At 41.3% G+C, this 21,697-nt stretch overlaps 1 protein-coding gene across 3 annotated transcripts in view; it reads left to right on the top strand.

Annotated features, from left to right (window-relative positions):
• ADARB1 (adenosine deaminase RNA specific B1) overlaps positions 1–21,388 on the top strand; it is a 133,278-nt gene extending 111,890 nt beyond the window's left edge. For all 3 annotated transcript variants that reach the window (XM_066575649.1, XM_066575647.1, XM_066575648.1), the window contains 9 exons: positions 8,136–8,210; positions 9,419–10,347; positions 11,290–11,404; positions 11,538–11,706; positions 13,217–13,365; positions 15,322–15,490; positions 16,629–16,810; positions 17,858–18,036; positions 20,380–21,388. In XM_066575649.1, coding sequence (XP_066431746.1) covers positions 8,136–8,210; positions 9,419–10,347; positions 11,290–11,404; positions 11,538–11,706; positions 13,217–13,365; positions 15,322–15,490; positions 16,629–16,810; positions 17,858–18,036; positions 20,380–20,556 — 2,144 coding nt within the window. In that variant the 3' untranslated portion in view covers positions 20,557–21,388. The remainder of the gene's footprint in view (positions 1–8,135; positions 8,211–9,418; positions 10,348–11,289; positions 11,405–11,537; positions 11,707–13,216; positions 13,366–15,321; positions 15,491–16,628; positions 16,811–17,857; positions 18,037–20,379) is intronic.
• Positions 21,389–21,697: the final 309 nt, after the last annotated feature.

Below are 21,697 nucleotides of genomic sequence, written 5' to 3'. Positions count from 1 at the left end.
CTATTAGATAGGCTCATCTCGGAGACCTGTCAGTGCTCCCCCTGCCCATCCCGCGGTGGAATAGCGCTAGTGATATTCCGTCATGGCCGTGGACAGGCGGACTTAAGAATTCTTCAGTTTTGTTATCTTGCTATTTTTCCTGATCTGTAAGACACATTTGTAATATACTGAAAACGGGTTGTTGCACTGCTTAAATACACTTCACGGGTTGATGGTTATTGCAGGTGTACTTTTATACAAAGAGCATTGGCCCATATTGTATATTATGTGCAATGAAAAACCTTTCTTTAATATTCCTTTAATTGCTGCTGCTCGTCTGCCCTCACCCTCCATTTGGTGGGATTAATTTGCTTTAAAGACTACAAAGCACGAATACTAAGTGGATATACTGTCAGGTTACTTTCACACAAGACGGCTATTGCTTCTGTGCTTCCACACAGGCACTATGGCCGTTCAGTGGATGCAGGCAGAGTGGGCCAGGGATCGCTTCCTTTCATTGGGAACAGGCAGTAATTTAAAGATGAGTGACTGCTGCCTGTTTTTTTGTCAATAATCACCTCAATGTGTTGGCTTGCAAATGAATTATTCACCCTTGGTCATTCTTTTTTTTTTAACTTGGTGTGTTCACACTAAGTGAAGCATCACTCACTAGCCCTATCGTTTCAGTGAGCTGAAATGAAGCGACTAGTGACGGAGAGATTTCTCTCTCTGTACCCTCCCGGGTCCTGTGCTTATATGTGACAGGCATCTCTGAAAACTGCTTGAGTGATTTTATTTTTTTATTTTGTTTATTTTTTTCGCGCATAGGGTACTTTTAGTCAGACCGACTAACAGACAAACGAGCTATTTGTTCTGCCCTTCTCCTAGTATATAATTTGTGTTTAAGAGTGCATTCTTGCTTGGTGTTTATATACATCAGTCGCCCAGCGGTTGTTACATGTGTCCATGGTGAACTCTCTAGTTCTAGACGTAAATTTGTCTGGTGATTATATACGGTTACGTTAACAGAAATTAACACTTTCAGCATTATATAGAACTCAAACTGTTAATCAGGTAGACACTACAAAGTTTTTGTGACATTTGCATCACCTGAATGCCCATGAAGCAATACATCTTAGAACCCTGGTGGTTTATATAAGGTAAACGTTCTATGAGACCCCTTCAGCAGAGGAACAAGGGGATCATGTTCATTAAAAGGCTCGCACAAATGTTTGTGACTTATGGCCCATTTACACTAATGCATTTGGGTGATAATCATTCAATGTAAATGCAAAAAAAATCACTCCCTATTCGTTCACTTGTTCTCGTCAGCATAAAAACAATCACAAGTTGAAGCGCTGAGTGAAGAGAGAGCTGGAAGCCCGTAATCCAACAATAAGTCTTTCCGTGTAAACGTTCTGCACGAGCGCTGGCGACCTTAGTGGTGACGTCGGCGCTCGTGTACTTATTTAGATGACTGTCGTCCCGTGTAAAAGGTACATTAGTCATACAAATGTAAAGACTTATAGATAAAAAATTAGATAGTATTTTACTATCTGAATAATATTTTAAACCTTTTATAAAAAAAACTAAAGTTTTCTTCTTTTAAATTAACCCTGTATATTTCAGTTGGGCTCACAAGACAAATACCATTGGCCCCAAACCATTTTTAATTTTGTAAACAACACAAAACCAGTTAGAGGGGGGAAAAAAGTTCACTTTTATTCTGCTGCTATTACTAATTATTAAAACTATATTTAAAAACTAAGCTATAGGTAAAAATGGTTTCAACCCATAATTGGCCGATGAGTACATGTGGGTTTGTTGCAGATTTTCAGCTGATTCTGTACTGGAAGTCTGCAACAAATCACTAATATAGTCAGAGGGGTTTTATAAAACCTTCAGAGCGTGGAAAACCTCCACATGGATTTTGGGGCGTGCTGCAGGGAGGTCTTCAAATCAATGCCTAACTTGTCATTTCTATCTGCATTGCTAGTTTGTTGTATCCGAACCCATCCTGAAAAAGGCGATCACAATAATTAGATCATAAAAGAAGCATTTATTATGCATTTTCATAAAATTGGGGTTTGTGTATTTTTATATTTTGTTCTTGACTCCTTAGTGACAAAGCCTCTGTGCGCCTTAATGACCAACTATTTTTTCAGCTCTTTGCATCGTCCCATTCCAGGAGCCATAACTTTGTAATCTTTCCGCTGACTTGTCCTATAAAAAGAGAGTCCTCATATGACTAAGTTGTATTTTTATTGGCAGCATTTTGGGGTATATATAGTGTATTGTATAGTAGTTTTTTTTAAGGGGTATTTGGGGGGGGGGGGGGAAATTCAGCAATTTTGTTTTTAAACCGGTTTATCTACATATATACATTAAGAAAAGTCCTTGCTTAAATGTATCCAGATCTGAGAAGTGTGTTTTGTCTTTTTTTTCCCAATAAATAAACACATTACATTTTTATATATTTTTTAATTAAAAAAAGAAGAAAAAAACCACTTATCAGATCTGGATAAATTTGAGCAAGGGTGTAAGCTTTTTCTTGAGGGTTTTTTTTCTCCCCCTGTAACTGGCTACCACTCTTAAAGGGGTTGTCCCGCGCCGAAACGGGTTTTTTTTTTTTTCAACCCCCCCCCCCCCCCCGGTCGGCGCGAGACAACCCCGATGCAGGGAGGTAAAGAAAGCTTACCGGAGCGCTTACCTTAATCCCCGCGCTCCGGTGACTTCAATACTTACCGCTGAAGATGGCCGCCGGGATCCTCTGTCTCCGTGGACCGCAGCTCTTCTGTGCGGTCCATTGCCGATTCCAGCCTCCTGATTGGCTGGAATCGGCACGTGACGGGGCGGAGCTACACGGAGCCGGCATCCTGCACGAAAGGCTCCATAGAAGACTGCAGAAGACCCGGACTGCGCAAGCGCGGCTAATTTGGCCATCGGAGGGCGAAAATTAGTCGGCACCATGGAGACGAGGACGCCAGCAACGGAGCAGGTAAGTATAAAACTTTTTATAACTTCTGTATGGCTCATAATTAATGCACAATGTATATTACAAAGTGCATTATTATGGCCATACAGAAGTGTATAGACCCACTTGCTGCCGCGGGACAACCCCTTTAAGTGGCAGTCAGAGCAGTGACCCTCCCCTCTAAGGGTATTTTAAAAACCAAGTGCTCCCTGCTCCAAGTTTTGCCAGGTTATGAAAGCATGTGTCCAACGTCTACATAGGTCACAGCAAAGTAGAGACAGCTTACTCCTTCTCTATTCAACCATGGGGGCGTGTTTACGCTAGCTGGGTACTGTGCCATGTGTTTTACCGCTAACTGCTACAGTTTTATGTTATGTTCAGCCATGCAGCTGAACAAGTACGAGTTATAATCATTGAAACAATTCAATTTCCAATTCAGCGTGTTACGCTTCTACATATTTTACCTCCTACAGTATCAATCCACTGACCTCCCCCTACCACCATAGTTCCCCCTCAGGTCCTCCTGTCATGAACCCTCTGATGGCAGCAGCTACGTACAGCATCTTCTGTAGAGCTGTTGTATTCAGCTTCCTGTCAGAACAACACAGAAGTGCGTATAGAGTGCTGTCTTTTCACTTCTGTGGGGAGAGATGGAGTTGAATGTTTTCAGAGAATGCATTTGACTCCATACATTCTACCCCTGGTAGAAGCAGTTGAGTAACTGGCAGGAAACAACTGTCATAGCGGCCAATTTCCTCAGTGCCATGGTAAAGTTGTGACTCTAGTAACTCCTATTTTGGCATCTTGTACTCATAGTAGAATCTCAGACTTAAACATTGGTAGACTATTCTCAAAGTAGATCATCAATGTTTGATGGGGTCATGCCCTCACACATTGGCCAATTGGCACACTAAAAGGGCCATGGTTTGTCTGAGTGCCACATCCTCTTTGTTTAGAGGCTCATCTGTACAGGTGGCTGTGCCTAGTAAGTCAGTTTGCATTGATAAACCATTGTTTAAAAAAAACACACCCATTGTTTAAAAATCACATTTTTATAGATGATGCCTTCCCCTTAAGAGTCCTGATAACTTCACTTTGGCAACATGCATGGTGTTAACTTGGAGCGAAATTGCATTCATCTTGTTTACAAAGCTGGAATTTCTTATCACACTACCCTCCTTTAGTAATTATGGATATAAATGGCATGTATTTCAAACAAACTAGCTTCTTTCTAAATTTATTCTAAAGCAAACTTATATACTTGATGATTTGAAATGTCTTTTTATGTGATTTGACGTTAATTTATTAAACGTTCAATAACGCCTTATCTGTAAAACACAGGGCTACCTATATGAATTCAAATGATCGTTTTGTAAATGTTGTAAATTAGACTTGCTGCAGTCGTGTAAAGTTACAAAACCATATTCTGAGGTTGTATAAAGATTTACCAGACGTAGTGGTTTGAAAGTTTAGACTTTTTAGGACGTAGCTAAATGTAAGCATGGTCTGTTATGATTGAAAGTAATGAGCTTATTTTAGTATTTAAAAGAATGGAATTACTCTGAAAAAGTTTTTAGGTATTATATACTGTACATTATAGTTGGACAGTTTTGCAATACTCTGTGTATACATGTATACATACAGGATATTGCGAACACACACACTGATACTTAACCCTTTAGACATTTCTATAGTTCTGCTTATCTTTGACTTAAAACTGCATCTGATTTTCACAGACGTCCTAAAAGTAGATGGAGAACCCAATCGCACAAATGAGTCAAAAATATTAGACTAGGTCATTTATTTGAGAAAAAATATCCAATATCACATGTCTGTGAGTAACAAATGTCCGTGAACGTTTAGGATTAGTAGATTATTTAAAGGGGAAATTAGTCTGGTGTGTTCAGTCAGTGGGATGATCAGGTGTAAGTGGGCAACCTGTTTAATTAAAAAGAAAGGATTTATCAGTTTGTTCTTTACAACACTTGCATGTAAGTGTATCAGACTAGAAAAAGTTGCAAAAACATTTGAAGTTCACCACTCCTCGCTCAGATTGTGTACAAATGGAGGAAATTCAAGACCATTACCTTCTCCAGTAGTGGTCGACCAAAAAGTTCATGCGTAAAATATTCCTTAAGGGCACAAATGAACTTGAGGTGATCTGTACCTAATGTGAGAGGCTTTCAGTTAATGTTCATGAGTCTACCATCAGGAGGACATTGAACAACATTGGTGTGCATGGCAGGATTGCAAGGAGAAAACCGCTGCTCTCCAAAAAGAACATTGTTACCATTGCTAAATGTCACCTGGGCAAGCCATAAGGCTATTGGAACAATATTTTGTCGATGGCTGAGATCAAATTGGAGAGTTTGGGCTTAATTGAGAACCATTATTTGGAGAGAGAAAAGCACAACAACCTCATACCATCTGTGAAACAGAGTGGTGGTAGTAGCATTGTTTGGGCCTGTCTTTCTGCATCTGGGCTAGGATGGCTGATCATTGATGGAACAGTGAATTCTGAATTATACCAGCAAGTTCTAAAGGAAAACATCAGGGCCTCTGTCCATGAACTGAATCTCCAGAGAATGTGGGTCATGCAGCAAGACAACGGCCCAAACCACACAGGTTCTACTAAAGAATGGTTAAAGGAGAATAAACTTCGTTTTGGAATGGCCAAGTCAAAGTCCTGACTGCAATCCTAGAGAAATGTTGTGGAAGGCCTGAAGCAAGCAGCTCGTAGGAGGAAACGCACCAATATAACTGAATCGAAGCAGTTTCGTACACAGGAATAGGCTAAAATACCTCTGATTTCATTAGCAGAATGGAGGCCCCGGGCTGGGTGGTGGATTGAGATGAGGGAGGGAGTGTAGCGCGGCGTAGTGCTGTGGAGGGCTTTATGGATGGAGGTAATAAGTGTAAATTGAATTCTGTATTTACCGGGCAGCAAGTGCAGTGACTGGCACAGTGCGGAGACATCCGAGTAGCGGCTGGACAGGAAGATGAGCCTGGCTTCTGCATTCAGGATGGATTGGCCTCCCCCGCACCTGACTCTCCCCCCTTCAATCAGCAGCAAGTTGCAATAATTGAGACAAGAGTGGGTGAGGGCAACAGTGAGCTGTTTTAGCATGCCCACAGTGAGAAAAGGGCGGATTCTTGCGACAATCTTGAGGTGTCAGTGGCATGTCCGGGCCAGAGATTGGATGTAGGGGGTAAAGGAGAGATCAGAGTCTAATATGACCCCAAGGCATTGGACGTGATGTCTGGGAGTTATGGTGGGGCCAGACACTGAAATGGCGATGTCAGGATGAGGTCTGTTAGTAGAGGGTGGAAACGCCAGTAGATCAGTTTTAGAGAGGTTTAGTTTTAGGTAGAGGGAGGACACGGTGTTAGAGACATCGGACAGACAGTGATGTTTTGGAGGAAAGGTGCAGAGATGTCACGGGAAGAGGTGTATAGCTGGGTGTTGTCAGCATAGATGGTATTAGAGGCCAAATCTCCTGATGGTCTGTCCAATATGGGCTGTGTAGATCGAGAAAAGGAGGCCAAATACTGAGCCCTGGAGTACCCCAACAGCAAGGGAAAGAGGAGGGGAGGTAGAGCCAGAAAAGGAGACGCTGAGGGTGCGATCAGATGGGTAGGAGGAGAACCAGGTGAGAGCAGTGTCCTTGAGGCCGATGGAGCGAAGCATACTGAGGAGAAGTTTGTGGTCAACAGTGTCAAATGCTGCGGAGAGGTCGAGGAGGATCAGTAGGGAGTTGTCACCCATCGATTTGGCTGTCAGGAGGTCATTTGACACCCTTGCAAGGGCAGTTTCTGTCGAGTGTAGTGGGCGGAAGCCAGACTGTAGGTGGTCAAGAGTTTTTTGATAGATGGCTTATAAGGTGGGAGTAAACCTGGCGTTCTAATAGTTTGGAGATGAAGGTGAGATTTGAGATGAGTCGGTAGTTGGCAGCATCAGTTGCGTCAAATATTTTTGACTTGTTTAATTTGGTTCTTTTTATCTACTTTTGGTTCTTTTTATCTACTTTTAGGACTTGTTTGAAAATCCTGTAGTTTTGTCATTTCTAAGTAGATCTTGAAGAGTTCACAAGCTTTCAAGCACCACTCTACAGTTTATACATAGAGGTGATGCAAGGTTTAACTTGAGTGTGATAACTTTCATGAAAAGCTATTTTCTTAATACTCCATTGTAAAGCTATTTAAAAAAGGAAAGAAACTGGCATAGAAAGTTTTTTTTAATGCGTTATCAAGTTAAACTTTGCTATATGCTGCTTTGCTGTATGTATGTTTGTTAAAAAGAGAAATTAAAGGTCCCGCTCAAATGTACATTGGATCTCGATGAGTGAGACATGTGCTTAGTGTGAACCTGCTGTCATCTGTGAAGAGAACAGAGCTGCAATGGCAGACCTGGCAATTCTGGTGTTCTTTAGTAAATACCCCTTGAGCTGCACAATGCTGGGTTGTGAGTACAGGGGCAACTAGAAGACGTCGGCCCCTCAGTCTGTTTCTGACAGGTTTTTTTTGTCAGAAACCTGTAGCCTGCCTGAGATCGTTTTGTGTTCCTCTTCCTGTTCCTCTTTGCACAAAGGAGCAGACACCAGTCCTGATGCTGGGTTGCTGTCCTTCTCTGGCCCTGTCCACCTCTCCTTAGGTAATGGCCCGAGTCCTGGTATCTACTCCATGCTCTTGAGATTGTTGGAAGATGCAACAAACCTTGCAATGGCACAAATGGATGTGCCATCCTGGAGGAGCAGGACTACCTGTGCAGGCTGATTGGGCTGCAGGTATCGCCTCATGCTAGTAGTAGTGATAAGAACACTAGCAAAATGCAAGATTAGAGCATAAGCAGTCAGGAAGGATAAGGGGGGAGTAATTGCCTGTGACCCTCACCTGCAAAACCATTCCCCCTCTGGTGGCTAACTTGCTGTTGCATCTCCAGTTCTCCGGTTGTCACTTTCATTTGCACTAAAGCAGGTGAATTGATTTTATAATCACTAATGCTTCCTAACTGGACAGATTGATATCCTTAAAGTCTAAGTGACTTGAGGGTTATACTGTGATGTTTAATTGTACCCTTACTTTTTTGACAATTGTAGATTTAAAATAACGGCTGATTGATATATAATTTTTTTAAGTACATATTAAAATTGACTTGGCAATTACTTGTTCATTCTCATTGCAGAGCGAAGTGGTTTTCACCAGTCCAGGAAGCAGCAAAAGTATTTCACAATGGATGTGGATGATGAAGAAAATATGAGTAAGATGTAGTAGATAATGGGTTTTAGAGAAGAGCTTAATTTTGGTAAATGAAGCCTTAAATGGTCTCCTAGCAGCGTGCATTTAAAGCTTCCCCTCAGTTAAGATTCATGAAGAGCAATTTACTCACTGCCATCTTTGAGCTACCCAGTGTTCTCATTTGCAGCAATAATATTCTTTAGTTAAATTGCTTTGTAGCCAAGTTGTTTGAACGGTAATGTATAGGATGTTTATATTGTAGTATAGCAATTAACCCTTTTAAGGTCATGTTTTAATATCACTCAAGTCTTGCACTTCTTTAGGGCCTGCTTTACTTCACACCTTCTACTATAGTAAATTTGGTAATTTTGTGAAAATATGATCCAATCGGCAAGCAAGAATTGCATACTTTTTAATTTTAAAATGTTTTCTCCCCCTTGGTCTGTTGAGCGCCGAAAGGAGTAACCTATCGAGCTTTTGCTGGAGGATGTTATAAATGAAAATTTAGCAACCATTCCATCAGCTTTGTTAGCTGGGTAAAGTGGTGTGTGTTTGCTTAGTGTTCATGTTCCAAGATTCAATACACCTTGGGACTGTTAACTAAAGTGAAATATTTAAGAAAACATGCCATTAAATAATTCGGAAAGAACATTCCATGAAAGCGTTAACTTGACTTAAATATTGAGAATGAACAGCGAATTATGTAGAATATGAAAACACTTGCCCTTATCATTTGGATAGGTTTTGACAAAAATTTGTGGTTTTAGAAGTACACTTGAAACATGTTAAGTCTTAAAATCATTTTTTTCTTGTTTTGCTATATAAACCATATTTTTTTTTCTTTTTTTGGCTTTTACAATTGTCCAGCACCCATATTTGCATGGAAATTGCCTCCATTATATTAAAGAATGCATCTGTTTCAGTTTTCTAAATGGGGATATTTTTGTCCTTGCTACTGCTTGCGTGGATACTCATCGTATATCGAGGGTATTCATCTTGCATAACAGAGACAAATAGGCCAGAAAAAATAAATTTGAAATTACCTTTTTATGTTCAATGTTGGTGAATTGTAAATGGCAAGTAGCATTTGCCATGAAAGTTTAAAACCATATATTCCGTGACCACACATCACTGAACCAGTGGCAAAGATAGATAAAGGAATCTATAAATTTTGCATTTACAAGATCCTGCAACGAAGGCGTTGTAAGTTACTCTTTCTGGGCACCACAGGTTCAAGCAGCACTGACGTTAAAGAAAATCGTAACGTGGATGGAGTGTCAAGAAAGGATGGGAATGGCCAAAGTACCGGGGAGGGGGCTCAGCTATCCAATGGGGGTGAGGGAAGCAACAGGAAACGACCATTGGAGGAAGGTAACAATGGCCATTCCAAGTTTCGTCCAAAGAAGAGGAAGAAAACACCAGGGCCTGTATTGCCCAAGAATGCGCTCATGCAGCTGAATGAAATAAAGCCGGGTTTGCAATATAAACTCCTTTCTCAGTCTGGACCAGTGCATGCACCAGTTTTTATTATGACCGTTGAGGTTAATGGGCAAGCTTTTGAAGGTTCAGGGCCAACAAAAAAGAAGGCAAAACTTCATGCAGCTGAAAAAGCATTACGGTCCTTTGTGCAATTTCCCAACGCATCAGAAGCGCACATAGCTATGGGCAGAACTCTGGCGACAAACACTGACTTTACATCTGACCAAGCAGACTTCCCAGACACGCTCTTCAATGGATTTGAAAAACCTGAGCAGTCTGATCACGCGTTTTTCTTAGGCTCCAATGGGAATGAACCCTTTAATTCAACAAGTGACTATAGCATGGCATTGGCTGGATCCTGCAATCTAATCCAGTCCCCACTTCCAACACCTTCGTTTTTTCCACCTTCAAGTGGGAAAAACCCTGTGATGATCTTGAATGAGCTGCGACCAGGACTGAAGTACGACTTTGTGTCGGAGAGTGGAGAAAGTCACGCTAAGAACTTTGTCATGTCCGTCACAGTGGACAACCAGACATTTGAGGGCTCTGGTAGAAACAAGAAACTTGCTAAGGCACGAGCGGCTCAGTCAGCTTTGGCATCATTATTTAACATGCAGTTGGACCAGACTCCTTCTCGACAGCCTGTTCCAAGTGAGGGCTTACAGTTGCACTTGCCTCAGGTAAGGATCATGCGCAAGTAAACACATTATTTTGTTTTTAGTGGGTTTTTTACCAGATTAATTTTTTTTTTATATCTGTTAACTAGATAAAACTGAATAGTCTCATATATTTTCTTAATATAAGTGATAAAATGCCAATATTGGGTTAAAAGTGCTTTAATAAACAATAGCATCCATGCCTCACTGAATAATCAGCTTCCCCTTTGATCCATTGTTTTCATGATGTAATCAGGAGGGTCAACCCCTCACAAACCTATATGTCTGGCTGTAAGGTAATACTAGATGCATTATGTGACCAGGGATGCAAACCCATACCTCAGCCACAAATGCAGATTGGGAAGAAATTGACATACAGAACTTGTAGAAGTCTGCATGAGCTGCAGAAAATCCCACAGACTTCTAATTGCTGCGCTCTTATTAATTTTATTAGTTTTATGTTCCTTGACCGTTTCGATCCGTGATGAGACTGCCCCTTTCAAAATGTGGCAAACAGCTGATTTTTACTGAGGGAAGTCACAGCCAGACGTCTACACTTCTTCACTGGCAAGAATGGCACTCGAGACACCCGTTTACCTATAATGCGGGGCGTCGGGTTTCCATCATGCTGCCCACAATAGAACAGCGTGGTGTGCTATTTTGTTTTAGGATTTTGAACCAGATCTGCAACAATTCGTCATTGTTGGCACTTCTGCATAAATGACCAGCGGATAGTCAATTTGTCAGCATGTTCAATTAGTAACAGATACAGTGTAACTTACTGTCAAACAAGTTCAGAAGCGAAAACCAGTCGTATAAATCTATGGCTACTTTTATGTTCTGTACATGTGGCTTATTAGTAAAAGACTGAGGAAATGCACACAAGCAAGTTTGGTCATAAAGATAAATACCGATTTAACTCCTCGGCGGATCGACTAACTTTGTTACTTTTGTCTCTGTTTGAAGGTTCTGGCTGACGCTGTTGCACGTTTGGTTGTAGATAAGTTCAGCGAGCTAACAGATAATTTCACCTCCCCACATGCCAGGAGAAAAGTCCTAGCTGGAGTTGTCATGACAACAGGTACTTTAATGTATTTTTATTTGTTTTGTGTTTTTGGGTATTGCTTTTGCCAATCTCAACATTCCCATCCCCCACCCACTCCAGAGTGAATCTGCCTAATAATTTATTGTTTTTAATTTTTTTGTATATTTAGGAATAGATGTGAAGGACGCCCAGGTTATTAGTGTTTCCACCGGAACTAAATGCATTAATGGAGAGTATATGAGTGATCGCGGTCTGGCACTAAATGACTGTCATGCTGAAATTGTATCTCGCAGGTCGTTGCTTAGATTTCTCTACACACAGCTTGAATTGTTTCTAAGGTGAGCATAAAAAAGAACAGCATTTTCAATGAAATTGTAGGTATGCTGGATATGCAGTGCCTGGTGTAATATAAAGTATAAAATGTGCAGAGCTCTAAATTATATACATTTTATACGCATCAATTCCCATTAATTAGAATTCCACCTGATTCCGCATTCTGTTCAATCATATGGAATTTATTGCAGCTTTCTTCTCTGGTTTTGGCGCGGATCAGCACGCAGATTTAACCCTTCCAGTAGGTAAAATCTGCATGCAGAATTCTAACACTGAAGCAATTATTTCCATATCAAGAAGTGACATGTTACTCCTTGACATGGAAAGGTAATTTCCTGCATTGGAATTCCACATGCGGATTTTGCCCATTGACGGGCAGAGTTATGGTGTTCAGAAGCAAATTTTAATAAAGAATTATGTGATGAATTCTGCTGTATGACCGTACCCCAACTATTCAGTAGAACTCCAACCCCCCCCCCCCCCCCATCCCCAATCCACTTTGCACCATTTATAGTTTTGAATGCACTCAAAATGTAAATGGTTCCTAATGGTTGGGGGTGTTTTGTCTGCTGTTTTTAATATTTAACACCGATAAAGTTGGGTGAAAAAAAACCTGAAGTGGTTCTGCAGGTAGTCCTTATGGTTCAATACTGTAATTTCCCTTCACTTTTTACATTTGTTCAAAGGATTGTCTGCAGAACATGAGCTCTGTTCGTATGCACGATGAATGTTATTGAGTGCAGAGGTGTTCTTTTAAGACTGTAAGATCTCGCTTTTTGGTGGACTTCGAGCGGTCCTGGAGTTTCCCCTGTCATAAATCAACTTTAGTTACCCAACTTGTCATAAATCAATGGAAACCATCAGCACCCCGTCCAAATTGGAGGTGTTATATCTGTAAAAAAAAAACAAAAAAAAAAAACAGAAGCCATGATCTTTGAATAGTCTTGGGCCGCTTTCATACGAGCAAAAAAATCGCATGATTTTCTTGCGATGCGACACTGATACACATCACATTTAAGTGGAGCCCATGCCTTCCAATGGGTTCTTTCACATTAGCAATGTTTTGTAGGTCGCTACATTGCCAGAAGAAGAAAAAAAAAAATAAATCTATTGCTGTGATTTGCGATGTATTGTAGCACATGGTTTCCTATGGGACTTTACTTTGTGTTGTATCACACAAAAATGCAATTTTTACAGCAGGAAGTTCTACTGTTTGTCTCTAAAATAAGCCCTAGCTGCATTAAAAAAATGTATTTGAACATTACGTAACAGACGCTGGCCGCTCAGCGATATCGCACAATAATCGCGGGAACACAGCTGTTTTTTTTTTTTGTTTTTTTTTGCGGCGATATTGCTGTCGCCTGTGTGAAAGAGGCCTTAATTTAATGTTGCGTTCTGTGTACCAAGTATGCCCGAGTAGAGGGCACATTTTCCAGCACCGTACGTAGTCTTTTAATAGTCTGCTAAAGTAAAATTCAGCGGCTTAATCACCTTTTTCTTTGCATGTCTTCTCAGCACTAAAGAAGATCAGCAGAAATCCATATTTATGAAGGCTGAACGTGGTGGATTTAGGCTGAAGGACAATGTTCAGTTCCATCTGTACATCAGTACATCGCCGTGTGGTGATGCTCGCATTTTCTCGCCACATGAAGCTGGACAGGAAGGTACTAAGATGATCGCAACTGCACTGAAATAGTCTACATATGGCTTAGATCCTCATCTATATACATAGGATACTCTAACTAGTGTCGACTTTCTTTGTCACACATCCTACTTTCAATGTATATTTGTTTAACCCCTTCCTGTAAAAGGACTAAATATGTCCTAAAGGCGTAACGATAGCAAATATTCTAAGTAAAAAATAGTACCGACCTCTCAATCCCCTACAGATGCTCAGGTAGTCCAATGACCTGAGGCAACACATGCCAGAACAGCAGAAGTCACCTACTGGTGATGCCAGTAAGTGTGGTGTGTGACTGCTGTGGCTACTGATTGGCTTTACTGGTCATGTGCTGATACGACACGTCTTCGCTTGGCAGCCTGTAGACAAAAACCAGCAGGCCAGATCTCTGGATCAGTGCAGAGTTGGAGAGGTGAGAGCTGCTTTTTGTTTTGTTAAATCACATTCGCTGCTCCTTTTTGGTCAACCTTTCAATTGACGCGAAGCAATTAAATGTACCTCAAAATGGCGCCAATAAAAACCACTACTTTTCCCACAAAAAGCAAGCCATCGTACAGCTTTCTTGGCTGAACAAAATAAGCTGAGTTTTGGCATTCGATAAGCCCGGTCTTAAGGAGTTCAACAGATTGTGGTTTGGAAATGTAGATCCAACATACCTGATTGGGTGGAAAATGATGAGAAGGAAGGTTTTGCGGCACTGAAGTTCTAGCTTTGGAGATTTTGTATGTAGTTATAGCTCATATTAAGGCTTTGCATTTTATATGCCGTGCAGACTATTTTTTTATTCTTTTGTTTGGCATTGCCTTAAAGCATGAGCTTCAAATGCAAGGCCAGCAGCCCAAATTCATCCTGCCACCTGATATGTGGCCAACCGGCCGTGCAGCATTCCACTCATGCAGCCTTCAGGTTCGATCCAGCGGCAGTGCAGCCTGGATCTCCCTCCCCGGGTGTTTGTGTGCAGCATCCTGTACACGGTGAAGAAGGCTGACGGACCAAAGCTGCAAGTTGGGTGAGTGGAATGCTTGTAGGGATGCTGCCTGGCCAGAGGCGAATAGGGAGGTTGCTATTACTACTTGCACTACTATAGGGGGACACTATTACTGCTGTAGCCATTCTAGAGGACAATGTTACTACTGGGGTCACCTATATAAGGGGCATTTACTCCTGGGGCAACCATGGGGGTCACTGTTAATGCTGGGCCACTATGGGAGTCTCTATTACTGAGGGTTACTATTACTACTGGGGACACTATGGATGTCACTATTAGGGCTCGGTCACCCAGGTGTAAGAGTATTTTGGCTGCACAAATGCACCTGCACTTTTTTGACTGTCTCTGTGTATTTTTGCAAGCTTCTTGCGTTTTTCACTGCGTATTTGCGCCGGCCCATTCACTTCAATTACTTATTGTGGTGCATAATATGCATCAAAATAGTCATCCTACATCTTTATTCATTGAATCGCACATTGGGTGAAAAAATACACTCGTGAGCGAACCCATTGAAATCAATGGGTTATATTCACTGCTTACTACGTGCGCAAAAAATTGTGCAAATACTCGCGTGAACAAGCTCTTGCTATGTAGTCTTGCAATTACAATTTGCCCTTAAAAGGTCACTGTAAGGCTGATGTGGCCCTCGGTGAAAATGAGTTTGACGCCTTTACCATAAAGATCCTCCAATAGATGTGTAGCTTACTTGTTTATAGTGGAGCAAATAGCGTAGCAGACTGCGTTACCTGTTCCAGGAAAAAACTGAAGCAAAACATAAAGCATTCCATTTAAAAAAAAAAAAAAAAATGTTCGTTTTTTTTTTTTTTCTCTTTTCCAAAAACAGAGCAGAAAGATGGGAAGGGGCCTAATGTAGAGCTGTCATATCTCTCTAATTATGTAAAGAGGATTACCCTTCATTCATAGCTATTTGTTCTTCATTTACTGTTACAGACCAGGGTGATCGCCATCCTAACCGAAAGGCACGAGGACAACTCCGTACCAAGATAGAATCTGGAGAAGGGACTATTCCTGTGCGATCAAGCAGTACTATCCAAACATGGGATGGTGTTTTGCAAGGAGAGAGATTGCTTACAATGTCTTGTAGCGATAAGATTGCCAGGTAAGTTTATGAAGAAATCTGATCACAGGATGGAACGTTCTTCACCCACTTTATCTGAGAGCCGCTAGTTGTGTCAAGCAGAGGCGTAACTTGAAGCTTCTGCGCCCCATGGCAAAACTTGTAACAGGACCCCCAACTATAATGCTTTATTCATAGTACTAGGCTTCCTATATGGAGAAGAGAGACCTTATGGGCCCCCTAAGGCTCCTGGGCCCGGGTGCAACCGCATCCCCTGCACCCTCTATAGTTACGCCCATGGTGTCAAGAGATCTTTAATAGAATCAACCTTATGGTTGAATTTAGTGGATTATAAAACCAATATGAATACTTTATATTTACTTAATATAAATATGTAGCTTGTGTACAATATGAGGGGTGTTTATATTGAGGAAAAAAGTAACATTTGGCAAAACCCTTTTTGCGCAAAAAACATTGCAACTTTTTAAGACTTAGGCTGCTTAGGCCAGTTTTTTTTTTAAGTGGGAATGGTTTGATGGTGGGGTGCTCACCACTGCTCAACAGTTTTTTTTTGTTTTTTACTATTATTTATGTCAGAGCCTAGTGTAAATATATACTGGAAATTTCCTACAGCTCACAGCTGATTATAGATTTTTTTTTTTTTCCTCCGGCGCACAGAGATGGGCGTAATACGTTGAAGTTATGCACCACTTGATACATTAAATGCATCTTTCTCCAGTAGGGTTCATATTAAAACCTGTATATGAAAAAAGTCCTGATAAAGTGCCCCATATGTTTATTTTAGAGCTTCTAGGGAAAATGTCAAAAGCAAGACCAGACATTGATAAGAGTATTGAGTATCGTTTCTGTCAGGGGTTCCTTTTTGTCTAATAGCAAAAATATCACAGCCTGTTGTGCTGTTCTTATTTAAAAATACCAGAAGCCTGATAGACCCCGACGAATCCCACTTCTAATCGGGTCTGTTTTAGAAATGGATACAGCAAAGCTGTTGTGTAAAAAGCCACGAGGTAAAGAGACACTTTTACATCTCAAGCAAGTTCAAATACATATTAAATGTAACTTAAATTGTTCATGTAAGTAGGTTGGAAATGAAGCCTTGGTTCAGTTTTATGTATAGATTGGTAGTCACTTTTTTTTTTTTTGCAACCTTTTAATACAGGTGGAACGTTGTGGGAATCCAGGGATCTCTGTTTAGTCTCTTCGTGGAGCCAATCTATTTCTCCAGTATTATCTTGGGCAGCCTCTATCATGGTGATCATCTCTCCAGGGCCGTATACCAGAGAATATCTGATATAGAAAATCTGCCCCAACTGTATTTACTAAACAAGCCTTTACTGAGTGGTAGGTCCTATATTACTACATATTGTAAACTTTATGGTCTGTCATTAACAATGTTGATGATGCTAACGGTGTGTGTTGTATAATAAAAGTCAGAATAAGATTTATTTTTTTTTCTCCCCGTTCTAGCATAAACTGATAATGTGTGGGAGATTTCTTCTCCTGTATGTCCTTTTACGAATAAAAGGAAAATCAGATTATGGCACAAGAGAGAGGAAACTTTTTCTAAGTTTTATAGGTCTCCTGCAGATGGCCGGGTCGGATCCTGCTGCGAGAATTCTCACACCAGGGTGCAAGCTGGGACACGGTGCTCACTTCCTCCCAGCGTCTTGCTCTGCGCCAGCTGTCACACAGCTGTGCATGCGCAGACTAGAGCTGGCGTGTCACCAGTGACCTTTCAGTGCGAGCCTCTGCAGCAGGCACAGGCGGTAATTCTGTGGGAAATCCGTCCGTGGAATTTCCTCTTGTTTGCATTTGGCGTACGCCTCCAGATTCCGCAGCAAATACCAGCCATAGCATGCTATGTTAAAAAAAAACACATTTTCCTCTACATGAGCAGAGTTTCTGCTCGCAGAGGAAAGATCGCAGCATGCTCAATTTCTGTGCGGATTCCGCATGGATGTCAATGGAAGCTGTCCTACTCGCCGCCCTTCCGCAATAACATTGTGGAAAGGTCGTGGATTCTGCGTCATCAGCTAGTGACGACACAGGAAAAGCAGAAATTAAAAAAAAAAAAAAAGCTGTACTGCGCTTGTCCAACAGCTTGACCATCCACAGTACAGGAAAAGAAAAACAGGTACGCGCAGATGCCGGCTGGGCACAGGGTCTGATTCCGCTGCGGGCTCCCGCATGCAGAATCCAACCCGGTTGTGTGCAGCCGGCCTTAAGGAAAGTTTCCCTATTCTTTTATGCCATGAACTGATCTAAAATGTCTAGAAGAACTGATCTCTCATACATGATGTTTTGTTTGCTTCCAGCTAATCTTATCAGCACTGTTTGGATGGTATAGCACATGCCACAGACTAACAAACACTGCCTTTGTCTTGCCAGGTATCAGTAATGCTGAAGCACGCCAACCAGGCAAAGCTCCTAGTTTCAGTGTCAACTGGTCTATAGGAGATGCCAACCTTGAAGTCATTAATGCTACAACTGGCAAAGATGAAATGGGTCGTGCATCACGTCTTTGCAAACATGCTCTATACAGTCGATGGATGCGCATTCATGCAAAGGTGAGTTTCAAGGTGTTCCCAATGATGTAGAGTTGCTTTAAATGTACAATTCATCTTTTACACGGTGTTGTAGTTTGCTTTGAAATGTACATTTGATGCAGGTGAATTAGCGGTATCTATAGGCTTTAATGTTCTTTAAGGTGTGTATAATGTATATAATATGTGTATATGTATTATGCACATGTATGATGTGGCTGGTGTGAGGACACTCCTATTCAGAGCTGCACTAACTCTGGCCTTTTTTAGCTATCTGTTATGCCTGGAAGGAAAGGTATTTTGTGCTGCTCTTCATTTCCAATGACTTGCTTGAATTGCTTTGTCCAAGCTGAAGGTCTGGCCATGGCCTTTACTCCTCCTTCTTACTTGGGTGCCTCTGCTAGCTCTCTTGCATAACTCTTTAGTCTCGGCGCCTCCGATTGAAGAGAATCCTGCTTTTACTCTCCTGAGGGACAGCCTGCAACATCCATGCCAGCTGCACCCAGGTCAGCCTGCACCTTCTCTCCCAGTATGGTGTCTGGTGCACTCTGAGCTCCAGCTGCTACAGCCACTCATTCAAGTTGTCCCAACCAGATGAGATCTGGATTACATTATACTTACTAGAACAGTAACAACTCTTCTTGAGAACAGTGGCAAAGGAAACAGTCTCTGCCTGCCTACCTGAACGGGTCTCAGCCCTGGAGAGAGGCTGAAAATTATCAAAATTAATTGCTATCTCGGGTGTGCTACTCGTTGACTATGCTCATTACTAACAAGTTGGTCTCATTTCTATGTATCTGGTGATTTAGTATTTTTCTATTTGAGTTACATGTGTTGGTAGTGTGTATGTATTTGTCATACGTACGTGTGTACACACACTCACACCATTGAAATGGCAACACCATGGAGGAAAAGTCGTGGAATTATGGACATTGCAGGATCTATAAAAATGTTAATGATATGCAAATGATGAAAAAATGGAAACAAAATATTCAAATCTCTAGATTTATTCTGTCTAGTGTGAATTCCATGTGTAAAAATACATATACTTGCATGCCTTGGCATGCTATCAATGAGGTTATCAATGTCTGTCTGAGGAGTATTCTGCCATGCTGAATGCACTTAAGCCCACAAATCATCAAGATGCGCTGCTGGTAGCTGCCTTTGCAGTGTCGACCAGTGACGTTTCAGATGTGCTCAATGGAGACCAGTCCTGAGACGTTGCAGGCCATGGTAGCCAATAGTCTATGCAGACTGCTTACAGTTGCACATGCAACATGCAGCCAGACCTTGTCGTGTTAAAAAAATGGCTCTTGGCACACTTAGGAGAAGTGGCCATACCACTGGTTCCATGACCAAATCAACGTAACGCTGTGCTGTTGGTGTACCTAGAGTGAAGACTAGAGAGGTCCGGCTACCGGACATTATGCCAACCTACATTAAAATACCAGGGGTAGGACCGGTGTGACCTTTCCTTGTGAAGCCTCTTCATTGTGCTGCCCATGTGGTCTGCAGAATATTCTTTGACTAGCATTGCATCTGAGACAAAAGCGGACTCCTCACTGAAAAGGATAGACCTCCATTGCTGTCTTTCTCTGCACCATGCTCGCCTTTGAGAGTGGCGGCGTGAGGTCATTGAAACACCCGTCGCTGGACGTCTGATGGTTTTTGTAGACCTTGATCGATGCCCTAAGCGTGGGATGTAACTTCCAATTTCACTCACACAATGGATCACCGCACACCTTTCTTCTGATCTGACGATCCATCCATGCAGAGGTTCGCGCTGTGAACCTCTTGCTGTCGTCAAGTTCCTTGTTCTCCCAACCACTGGGCACAGACCGCTGTACTACTCCATACAGCCCGATATATACCAGCTGAGTGAAGGCCAAAATAACATTTTTGGCTTCTATCAACTGTTGGGGTCCTATGGAGCCAGGTAATATATGGATGAGATAAATGGGTTACCAAAACCGTAACGAGATTTACTGCTGCAAGGAATGATCTGCTTATCTCCTCCTATTCTTACTGATTCTTAATGAGGATACCATCAAAAAAGGAATTTGATTATCGGTTCTCCTTGTGCTTTGATTTCAAGAAATCCCTTAATTTCCTTATCAAGTACTCAAAATGACATTGAGAAGAATTCTCTAGAAGACCATTTTTCAAAGCAGACAACCAATATGAAGAGTATGTGATAGTTGTCCAAAGGGTGTCTAGGTTGTCTGATAAAGCGGTGGTGTTCTAGAAAGGTCTAGCTGTACTATATTTTATATAGAGTGTAATTCACAAAGTACTGTACTATATCAATGAATTGTATCTTTTTCAAGTTTATTACTAATCACTCCCTCCTTGCTTTTCATTCGACAGCTTTCTTCCAACTTGAGATGTAAAATTGGGAAACCCAATCTATACTACGACACAAAGCAATCTGCCAAGGAGTACCAAGCGGCAAAGGAATGCGTATTTAAGGCCTTTCAAAAGGCAGGACTTGGAGCCTGGGTTAAAAAACCTATAGAGCAAGACCAGTTCCCCCTAACCGCTTAAAACCACGAACAAATCTATTCCTTTCCGTTTCTTTCCCTTGTCAGGCAGGAGTATCTGGACACTGTAAACCCGGTTATGAGTTCTCAGTTCTGACGTGCCAATCATCCTCATCTGCCTTTTTATCTCCCTCCCTTTTAAACCTGTAATTTTTAAATCATGCATTGTTTTATAAGATCTGGAAAAATATTGCTTTTATTTATTCCTTAGTGACCAAAGGCAGCCTGTCTTTTTGTAAACACCTGCCTCAAGTTTTTATTTTCCGTACAATGTATTATCTGTAGCTGGATCTCTCACCTCTGTAAATTGTAGATACTTACAACAGCACCAGTGTGCTATACAATGGGCAGCTGAACTCGGAAAGTGATTCTTCACTGCAGATACGTTATTGATCATGGTTTTACACTGTATTTTTAAGTGGCGTATTTCATGAGCTTCGTTTTGTGAAATCTAGCCTGCTGTTGACACTAATGTAACCAGCAATATGTCTGCTTTTAGGTTTTGCAATTGTTTAATTTTTAACCTGTACTTGCTAACATATTGCAGATTTGGAAAAAAAAATCAAGACCTGGCACCCTTTCTGCTCTAGTTTCAAGGGTTCCAAACCAGCTGCTACACATTTGTGTCATTGGTATCTATTTGTGTGGCTGACATTTTATCATACAGATTTGATTCTGTATTTGTGTCTCATTTGACCCATGTTGTGAAATCAGAAGTTTTACTATCGGTAACTGGATTGAAATACATTTGTATTTTTCTTGATCTCTAGGATGTAATTGTGAACCAAACTCTTATCAATTGTTTGATGCAAATACAGTATATACACAAACCGCAACTTGTTTTCGCAGAAAGATGTTGCTTGACATTTTGGGAACACGTTTGAAATCCCTTTTCTTTTACATATAGTCCTATTCTGAAGTTACATGAATTTATCACAGGAGTGGAACATATAGAAGTATAACTTTGGGACTTAAACAACATAATAGAAACAAAGTAGCATCATTTTACACAGGCATTTCCTTTAGGGATTTATTTCCCTAGTTAAAACCAGCTGCTGCTTGAGCCCAAACTGACAGAACAGTGCAGAGACTGCTATAGTATACTAAACCTATAGCATATGAGCCTAGGAAATAACATTCAGGGC

The sequence above is a fragment of the Eleutherodactylus coqui genome, chromosome 8 (genome assembly GCF_035609145.1).
Source record: "Eleutherodactylus coqui strain aEleCoq1 chromosome 8, aEleCoq1.hap1, whole genome shotgun sequence".
Taxonomy (NCBI): domain Eukaryota; kingdom Metazoa; phylum Chordata; class Amphibia; order Anura; family Eleutherodactylidae; genus Eleutherodactylus; species Eleutherodactylus coqui.
Note: the sequence above shows the minus strand (reverse complement) of the source record. Positions and strands in the feature narration are given on the sequence as shown.